General features: G+C 34.6%; 2 protein-coding genes across 2 annotated transcripts; one reads left to right on the top strand and one right to left on the bottom strand.

Moving 5' to 3' along the window:
* Positions 1-582: 582 nt before the first annotated feature.
* On the bottom strand, positions 583-2,874 carry LOC122307737. The gene has a single exon (XM_043120808.1). It carries the CDS (start codon positions 1,608-1,610, stop codon positions 867-869), a length of 744 nt encoding a protein of 247 aa, XP_042976742.1. The 5' UTR covers positions 1,611-2,874; the 3' UTR covers positions 583-866.
* Positions 2,875-8,330: 5,456 nt separating this feature from the next.
* Positions 8,331-10,419, top strand: LOC122306159 (alpha-1,6-mannosyl-glycoprotein 2-beta-N-acetylglucosaminyltransferase). Its single transcript, XM_043118592.1, has one exon. The coding sequence runs from the start codon at positions 8,936-8,938 to the stop codon at positions 10,226-10,228; it is 1,293 nt and encodes a 430-aa protein (XP_042974526.1). The 5' UTR covers positions 8,331-8,935; the 3' UTR covers positions 10,229-10,419.
* Positions 10,420-10,969: the final 550 nt, after the last annotated feature.

Here is a 10,969-nt window from a genome sequence, read left to right as displayed (position 1 = left end):
ACGTAGTACTTAATTATATATGATTTTAATTTAATACTCAGTTTGGATTTTATATGTCTTTTATATATATATATATATATATATATATTTATATAACATTGGCATATTATATTGCTTAGTCGACCTTTGTGATCAGTCTTCTGTTCATGATCTTCAAGATAAGAAAAAAGAAATTAATTAAGCTGAAGAGAAAGACCAGCGCCTAGCCATGAGCGAGCTACTCAGGTGCTGATTTAACGCTTCGTGGAAATTAAAGCTAGCAAAAGTAGTATTTTAGTAGCTACGTACTTTAGTTTCCATCATTAAAAATTGACATAATCATATTATTAAAGTCGTTGGTAATTGATTATATCTGAATCTAGTGAATTAATTAGCTAGATTAATGGTCTAAAAACAAGCTGCTAACTGGTTCTCTCCGCTCATGAGCTGTCTTCTGGAACCCCACTAGAACATGACTACTACTTCTGGAACATTAATGGAGGACCAGAGACAAAAAGGAGTTCATGCATGTGGAATTCCATCAACGTACTCGTGGTTACGGCCTTCAAACTTAATTTTAATACTTCAACGTGCATACATATATTAAGATCAGAAAACAAAGGTCCATATATATATATATATAGTACAGGTAGTAGTACTACTACTACTGCCTTAATTACAATTAAACGGGTATTCAAAGTTTGGGAGCAGAAGCTAATTCACAGTGCAACAAGAGAAAGCAAATTAACGGAAGTACACCTGAAGTATGACATCCTACATTCAACGAAATCCATGGAGGATCAAAAAAACAAAAACTATGTGTAATAGTAAAGTTATTCATTTATATATATATATATATATATTTAAGTACTGATCCAAAACGCAACTCAAGCTTCAATCTCAAACCTTGAACACTTGATGGAGCCCATGGATATGTCAATCTCAATCAAGTTGTCCTCCTCGTTCATCTCAGATAAGAGCTCCATCAAACAACGTGGCTGGAAAATGGATTCTTGAGATAAATGATCTGGCACCTTCTGTTGCTTATTATCCTTCGTCTTGATCACTTCGTTATGACCAACATACTGCCCACTTGGAAGGGCAATTTCAATGAGACTTTCCTCGTCAGAAATCGAACCATCTGAGCAATCTGGGCTTTGATCCAGCTTTTGATCTCGAAACGGCCACTCAACTTCTGATTCCTCACTTGTCGACAAGTAGTACTTATACTGCCATTCGCTCTCTGATCGTGAATTATAAGGTGATGTGACCAAGCGGTCATGAATCTCACTCATACCTTCTTCGGATTTGTCCTTTTGTGTTTTAGTTTTACTTTCGGGCTGAGCTTCTGGCACATGATCTTCCATCTGTGATGAACTTTCTTGTTCAGACCCTATATCCTCTTCTCGGTTCTCAGCTACCACTGGTTTGCGCTTTGAGAATGTGAAGTAAATAGCAGACAAGATAAATACTGTAGATGAAAGCTGGAACAAGGATGAGAACCCTAGGCCCGAGAAACCAGCAGAAATCAGGAATATTAATGGAGCAAGAACGGCAAACCAAGGTAGTGGGTTTCTAAAGCAACATAAAGCAGAAGCCATTTGATCTTTAACTGTGTTTACCAGATTCATGAATTAGAAAAAGCCTAGCGGCCTACTAATCAGTTATCCCGAGAAAAGTAATTATGCAAGAAAAAGGAACTAACTTTCGCTTTTATCGAACCGGAAGAACAGCAGATGAGATCAACAGGAGATAAGAATGGACGGAATTAAAAGATGCATGATACTTTTACTGAGACATAGGAATTAAGCTATGATATAGATCACGGGCGTGCAAAAGAAGAGACATTGAAGTGTTTCTTTTAAGGTTTGAAAAAGCAAAGTAAAACTAGATGATGGATCTACTATTATTAGATAGAAAAAGCGAATACATGAGCAGGCGAGGATAGCGTTTTTTGTAGAAACAAGATGGCAATAGCAGTTTAAAGCTCCACTGCTTTTCTTGCTCAACTACTAGAAACGACAAATAGCTAAAAGGGAAAGGTTTCGTTCATGGGATTCAAACAGAATCTGCAGATGATATTAATAGGCAGATGAAAAGGGAATGAACAAGAAAAACCACGCCAGAACGAACCCAATTGCACTGTTCTTAGAGATTTGAACAACAGGTGTACCTGCACTGGCATGCACAAAAGAAGATAGCTAAGCAAACATTGTCCTTCAATTCTTGTTTGTTTCTTTTAAAATTTGACATACACTGAAACCAAGTTACCGAGTTGTTTCTCCTATCACAGACTCACAGCTCCCCAGGCCCCATTGTTCCTAAAAAACTGGGTTTTTGTTTCCTAAACCCAATCAGGTGAGGTGAGTTCCTCTGCGACTGATTCTCTTGAAAACCCCAAAAACCCCAGGTTTCCCACTACCGGTTCACAGTCTAAGGGCTTGGGAATGAGAGAAACCATGTGCACATACCTGCGCTCACCACATGGCACTTCCCCTCCAATTTCTAGGCTGGCCACAAATTAAAATCATGATGGGACAAAGAAAATGAAAACATCCGGAAGAAAGGGATGAAAAAAACTGTATTACTTTTCTAGTACTCTGAACCTCCAAGGCTAATAACCCTACAGAACCATACCAGTGATCTGCCAGAAGCTTCATCATCCAAAGACTCACACTTTGCTTCTTTTATCGCAAATAACATCCATTTATAGAAGCTTTCTTTTATTCAAAGGTCTCGTCCAACTGGACAAAAAAGACCCATTTTGTGCTGAAACGAACTTTCTTTAATTCAAACAATTTTCTAGTACTCAATGGTACCTCATGAGATCACGTACGTACTCAGAAGACAGCTTTAATTAGAAATTCAGAAACGACTCTGCAATGACCTCAAGTACTGAAAAAAGGCAATCGCGCGCCAATTAACATTGTATTCACTTTCTTATAGAAATGACTGAGAGTCTCTATCACTACCGTATTCTCAGTCATTTGAAGCAAGAAGTGGCAACTTTATCCCACGTTTTGTACGTTTTTTATGAGTTTTTTCGTTACTATCATCAGGTTCAGAAAGAGCTGTGCCCATTGCGAAGAAACGAAAGAAGAATATTTAGGTGGAACCAATTTAACAGATAATGAAAAGCCAAGCAAATGTTCTGACTAAATTTTTAAAATATATTACTCTATCTCATGATATAATTGCAGTAATAACCCAACTACATATGATCAATTTTATGTTTTGCATGGCGTTATATATATTTATCTGATATAAATAAATTTTCACAGAAATTACATCGATCATAAGATCACGTTGACACTGAGGCTATAATAAGTACCCTTCCCGTCTCCGATAATTAGGAGCACTTAAAAGTTTTGGCGATGATCATTAATGCTTTAATTTTGCTTTCAGGGTTGCGCCACTAATGATGGCTTCAAGCATGCCTTTAACATAGTGGCCATCAGTGTGTCCCTAATACCTACCAAAAGTGCATGTCCCACCCATCCACCATTGCTAGCTGGTGGAAAGCAACGCCAGAATTAGCCGGCTCAAATCGGTGCGTGCATGTATGGCTGGGTTTCTCATTTTCTTGAGGCGTGTCTATGACCGCCTCTTAAAGCATGCAGGTGGCACATGGCCAACTCTTCCATCACCACTTCTTCAAATGATGTGAGTGATCATGCATAGATTATTCTACATATTTTAGCTCAAGTACTACTACTACTACTGGTTCTTGGGATAATTCATCCCTAATATGTAGAAAGATTATACACACACCCCTTGATCAATTACAGCCACTCCTCTCTCTCTCTCTCTCTCTCTCTCTCTCATGTTTGTATCGGGACTCATAAATATACTAAGACTACATTTGGATGTTGAGGTAATCTCAAATAATCTAGTACTTAATATGTGAATAGTAATATTTTATAGATTCCATTAAAATATGTTTAAATGTAAATAAATTGAGATATATATGTGTTTGAATGTACAAAATAGGTTGAGATATTGTATTTAACTTGTTATAATGAAAATTTTAAAAAGTAAAAAAATAATAATAATCTGAAATCCAGACGACTAGCTACTTGAATTGTAGATATGAAAAAATAAACTTCATCTAACTATTAATAAAACACAATCAAATAAAAATTTAAAAAAAAAAAAAAACATCCACCTCCTCTAGATAGATGAGATTTAATTTGTAATGGTTGCGATTTGGATCATAACAGTCATGATCACATCAATAAGGAACCAAAATATATAGCTTAATTATTTGTTTATATATATATATATATATATGCTTGATTATAAATAAGAGACCGAACTGATCGTCATGACCAATAAATTATTACTAACTAGCTAGCTAGCTGTTTTTAATTAGTCTCGACTAGCTAGTAACATACAATGAGGAAATGAAAAATTACAAAACCTTAATATATATATATATATATATATATATATCTTGCCGTATGCATGCATGATGATCTAGAGCGGCCTCAACGTACCCTATAAATCTTGTTGGGTCATCTTGGAATACAATATGATCACACAACATGTTAAAAGAACTGTTTTTGTCTTTTTTCCCTTCTAATTTATTATAATTAACCTCGGTGCAAGATACCTCTAAAATTGAATATTGCACGGATCCGTATTGTTTTCTAATATTAATGTGCAAAACTCCTGTATCAAGATAAGTAAGTAGACATATATTTATAATATTGCTTGAAGATCGAGGAAACGAATAAATATCTAAATTATGAAAGGAAAAAAAATGTAACGAAGATGAAGCCACTTGTCGGCCAATTGCAGGTGCTAGTTGCAGTATAAAGCGCGCGCGCGCAGTTCCAGGAGGCCATAACTGGGATCAATATCATCCTTTGCGATCTACTCTTTTACTCAAAGACAAATTAACGATCGATCGAGATTAATATATATTATTCTTATTGGCATGTATATATGGATCAGAACCTTTTAATTCCTTGAAACAAGAACCCTGCATGCATGCAGCAGATCATCCATATACTATATATATATCATTTTTTAATATGTCTTGTATACATCGATTCAAGAGAAGATTGGGAGGGGACCATCTCTAGGTTTTGATGAATGTTTCATTGTAATGGTACTGAGATCATTAGTACGTACGTACGTACGTAGATGAATATTTAATATATTATTGCTTTGAATGATGTACGTAGAGCTAACAAATTATTAATCAAGTTAGATGGTCGTGCATGGTCGGTCCAATTAAACCGACTTCAAATGAAATTAAATGACTACCTTTTCTTATTAACTAATATATATATATATATACGTATCTGTTTTGTTTAATAATTTGTTTATGTTAATTAGTAAAGGAAATTTTTTTTTTTTAAAAAAAAAAAAGGAAAAAGCTGGCAATTAATTAAAGGAAGGAGCATTTAACGAATTACACGGTATATGAGTACGTACTTTTGATCTTGATTTGGCGATCGATGATCTCTGTATAATTACTAACAATGATCATCGTATTAGTGATGTTTAAAGTTAGGTAGCTAGCTGCGATCTCTCTCACTCTCTCACGTCGAATGCATTCTTATAAATTATGAAAAATGATAGGATTATTATTATTTTACTACCTATTTATTATTCATTTTATATTTGATTTTTTTTAATTTTTTATTTTACTTAATGATTAAGAAAGTGACTATTAGTAAAATTATATATTTTTTTAATTTTTTTTAATAGTTAAGAATGTTAAAAAAATACTTAAAAGAAAATAATAAAAAAATAAAAAATATTAATACCTTATAAGTAGTAAATTGGTAGTGATATGATAGTAAGCCTATCACTACCTATAAATCTATCCTATCACTAACCATAAATTATAATTGCTAGCTTCAGATTTCATTGCCAATTAAATCATCAGGTGCTACAGGTCTAATTTGCATGCATGGGTATCTAAATGATGAATTGATGCTTGATTCATGTGGAGAAAGTGACCGGGGTGTCCATTTATTTTATTTTTATTTTTATCAAAACATACTGTATTTATTAATAACAGACATTACAATTTTAACATGAAACATACCTTATAAGTTAACTATAATATTAATAATTTTTCAATACATAATTGTGATTGATGTAATTTAGTTCATACTGTAAATTTCTACAAACCACTATCTGAGAGACATCACAACTCCATCTAAAATAGAGTTAACAAACTCTATATTCTGTCTAAGACGGAATATAGAATATACTCTATAGATAAAAGTCTAAGAGATACACTCTATGATAAAAGTTTAAAAATATGTGTTTTTATAGATCATGTATAGATCATAATATAATTAATTAGAAATATATTTATTTTCAGTGGGGTTTTTATTTTTTATTTTTATAAAGAAAATAGAATGCTAATTATGGGCCAACTGTTGTAGGCACGAGTCCACGTTGTGGGCCCAATTAATACCAGCAACAAGCCTTGCCAATCTTTTGTAAAGGTTTTCTATATGCATGCATGCTGGCTATTGGATAATTAGTTTCAATTTCGCTACCACCTCGAATTGGCCCTCCAACTCTAGCTACTCCAAACTTTGCTTCACAATGTGAAGTCGATCCTTAATATTCATCACTGCCATCTTCATCTTGGCAACAGTGTTGTTGAGAGTGCTCACTTCCTTCTGAGACTTTTCTCATTCCTCCATCTTGGACATCATCTTTTACATGGTCTTCTCGATCTCGTCAAGACGAGTTTCCAAAGACAGATTCACCTCTTTCATTCTTTTGCTCTTTCAGAGTTCCTGAGGCTCAATGATGATCTCACTTTTATCCGCCATAACAACCTCGATAGCTTTAATACCAATTGTCACGGATTTATAATTTTCAAACTATCTGTGCAGTCTTAGATGTGTTTTTTCCATCCAAATCCTTTAAATAAGTCTTTCCAAATACACTAAGAAGAGAACACACTTCAAGAGAGAGAAAGTAGAGAGAGAAGTTCTAGATAATGTTTAATTGCTCTATTGCTTGATGCTTTGAACAAATTAGGCATCCCTTATTTCTAGCGATTCTTGGTAAAAAAGAATGGTTAGGATTATGACACTTGTCAATAATCTAATATTGAGAATGTTCTAAACCTTTATTTTAGGATATTTTACAATATATTTACAAAATGATAGTGTGAAGATTCTATAATCTTTTAGAAGATTCTATACAATTCAATAATATTTCACAATATTTTAGAATATTCTGCAAAGATCTAGAAGACTCTAGAGTAGTGAAGAATTCTCTAAAAAAATGTGAGTGGTGACCTTAGTAATATCCATGATAGAGGATTCTGACTTTTAAATCTTGATTCCACGGCATTTGATTGCCAATTACACGTGGGATCCTTAATAGAATTAGGTGTAACTTGAACTGACTTGATAATTTGTTATAAAAATGCTAAAGTTGGTTTTTTTTTTTTTTAATTTAGTGAAAATATTTTTTTAAAGATGTTAAGAATTTCTTTTATTTTAAAAATATTTAAGAGCATTAAAAAGATAGATTAAAAAATAAACAATAAAAAAACATTTGCCGCGGGATCCCATGTGTGTGGCCGTAGAACTAGTGCCACTCTAGCCTGTTGTTTGGTGTTTACATTAATAAATAAATAAATAAATTGTTATAGCCTGCAATAAACCACGGAGATACCTTTCAACTTGTTAATAAACATAATTTGAAATTCAGAGATCAAAACTAGCAAAAAAATAAAATCAACAAAACAATAAAAGACCAATCAAAAACCACCCATCCCAATAGGACTTACTCCACTTATGATAACTAAAACTAAACCACCTATTTACGGAACGCCACCCATGAAAACTAAAACTAAACCACCTATTTACGAAACAATGGGAGACCCCACTTATGCAAGTAAAGAATTCCCTTAAGAGGACGAGGTAATGATGACCCTCTTTCATAAATCACATTTTTTTTTCATTTCTCTCTCTCTAGCAAGAAAATCAGCTGCACCATTCCCTTTTCTATATTGGTGCATCACCATAAAATTTATCCCTTTTAACCGGTTTACAATCAAATAATACCTTTAACTTTATTAATAATTATTTTTTTAATCAATAAATTAAATACTCTAACGATAATTTTAAAAATAATATTAAGGAAGTTACGTAGTATCTTATTTTAAAAAAATTATAAAAAATAATTTATATAATTATTTTGTTATTTTTAAATTTTTTTAATTCCTAAATTGTGAACATTTGGTAAACCTTTGCAGGGCTATCCTTATCCATAGAGCACATTCGTAATGTTGTTGTTATTATTATTATTATTATTATTATTTATTTATTATTTGTTGGAGTTAACTGAAGCAATCCCTCGAAGTCTGAGAAGTCTGTAGCTATTTGATTAGACCCGGGAGCAAACTAACTCCACATCCAAGTTTCAACTTTTGACGCCGAAGCAAAGGGAAAAGTCATCAGAAAGGAAATTTCCTGCCATTTACCTCTCTGTTCTTCTGTTGCCTCTTCGGTTCTTCAAGTCCGTCAACTGTCCAATAAAGTCCGTTGATCGCAAATGTTTTCAACTTTCTGAAACAACCCACCCGGTATTCCCTGCTTTTTCCACCAAGGTTTTGCTATACTTCTATGGCAAAACCCTGATCCGTGGAAGCCGGTTGAATCGCAGCAACGAGGGGACACGAGTTTCGGTTCTTTCGGTCTAAACGAGCTCTGGATGCTTCAGTTTCAGTTTGGGGGCTGTAATAGAGGTTTTTGATACTTACCCTTTTACTTTCCTTTCTGTTCTCAAATGGGTTGGTGCAGTTTTTGATGTTGGAATCTAATTTAGAATCAAGTTTTGGTTTTTCTTCATTGGTGAATCTTGGTGGCTTTTGTTTCTCTGAGCTCTAACTCTATGGATGCTGTAATCGTACAGTCCATGGAACCTATTTGAGTCTTTGACACTGTCTTATTAGTGACTTAATTTTATGGCTACTAACAAGAAACCCCATTTTAAGATTGCGGCCTTCCGCCGTTTCTTATCTTTAGTTGTTATCACATTGTTAGGGGTATTGTTACTGATATTTCTTCTTGGAACAAATTCAACTTCAATTTTTAATTCACGGCCTTTGGATGAAATAGATGAAGATAATTATAGTTATTCACATTCTAGAGAAAAAATTGGTCTTCCTAAACAAAATAAGCTGTCGATTCAATTGGAGAAGCGAAACCAGTTGCCACCAAGAAATATAGATCTATATCCGAGACTAGCCAAGGATCATATAACTATTGTACTCTATGTACATAACCGTCCCCAATATCTCCGTGTGGCTGTGGAGAGCCTGTCCCGAGTGGTGGGAATAAGTGAAACTCTACTGATAGTTAGCCATGATGGGAACTTTGAAGAGATGAACAAGATCGTCGAGAAGATCAAATTTTGTCGGGTGAAACAGATATTTGCTCCCTACTCCCCCCATATCTTTCATAAAAGCTTCCCGGGAGTCTCAACGAATGACTGTAAGGATAAAGATGACGCAGCAAAGAAGCATTGTAAAGGGAGCCCTGATCAGTATGGAAACCATCGATCACCAAAGATTGTGTCGTTAAAGCATCACTGGTGGTGGATGATGAACACAGTGTGGGATGGATTGAAGGAAACCCAAGGACACTCAGGTCATGTTCTTTTTATAGAGGAGGACCACTTCATACTTCCCAATGCATATCGCAATTTACAGATACTTACAGAATTGAAGCCTCATAAATGCCCTGATTGTTATGCTGCAAATTTAGCACCTTTGGATGTGAATTCAAGGGGAGAGGGGTGGGATGTTTTGGTTGCAGAGAAAATGGGGAATGTGGGTTATTCCTTTAATCGTACTGTTTGGAGGAAAATCCATAAGAAGGCTAGAGAATTTTGTTTCTTTGATGACTACAATTGGGATATAACAATGTGGGCAACTGTTTACCCATCATTTGGTGGCTCTGTTTACACATTACGAGGGCCTAGGACCAGTGCAGTTCACTTTGGGAAGTGCGGTCTCCATCAGGGCCAGGGGGAGAATAATGCTTGCATTGACAATGGTGTGGTAAAAATTGATGTGCAAGAGATTGATAAAGTTGCTAATATCAAATCTGAATGGGAAGTGCATGTTCATAAGCTTCAGTCTGGATATAAAGCTGGCTTCAAGGGTTGGGGAGGTTGGGGAGATGAGAGGGACCGCCAGTTGTGCTTAAATTTTGCTCGCATGTATCATGCTATAGACACTCCCTCTACTTTCTGAAGAGTAGGCATTACGACCTTTTTATTTTTTCCAACTGTTGTAACTGATGAGGTCTGGGTTGTTTTTGTTTAGTCATTTAAAAATAGCAATAGCTGATGTTTTTTGTTTGCAATATCAAAAATCTCTTCATATTGTCTGTTACATGCCTGCGAGAATCAAATCAAATACTTCTACCTGCTCTTGTGATTTTATTATGGTTGGTATTTTCAATTATCTCAAATTTTCGATACACTTTGAGACAAAAGATCGGGTTTCTGATGATCAGATAATGCATGTTTCTTTTCTTGGGTTGATATTGGGTTTCTGCTTGCTTTCTTTTTCTCTTCCTAGTGGAGACTCCTCTCTCTCTCAAACACACACACCCCCCAACGCACGCATGCACACACGTGAGTGTTGATCTTATAAGTAAACAATTCTTTTTTTGTCTCTTTATGCGATCTCTGCATGGATGTGATATATGTTATTCAATTTTTGGGATTAGGTGCTTATGGATATGAGAGCTGTTTTTCTTCCACTTATCTTTTCATGACAGCATATCTAATAAGTGTCTTTGAGGTAATGTCATGGTGTATTCTTATCTTTTTTAGGCTCTTTAATCCTACATAAACTCATAGTACTTCATTTGGTGAATTTACAATATTCTTTTTCTAAAGTTAACTTGCATGTTGTAAATCAGGAAAAACTATTTAGAAGATCTTTTCTATGATAGGTTGTTCACCCGATCCGATCGTGTCAGAAAAA

Source organism: Carya illinoinensis, chromosome 4 (genome assembly GCF_018687715.1).
Source record: "Carya illinoinensis cultivar Pawnee chromosome 4, C.illinoinensisPawnee_v1, whole genome shotgun sequence".
Taxonomy (NCBI): domain Eukaryota; kingdom Viridiplantae; phylum Streptophyta; class Magnoliopsida; order Fagales; family Juglandaceae; genus Carya; species Carya illinoinensis.
This window is presented reverse-complemented; position numbering and strand designations above follow the sequence as displayed.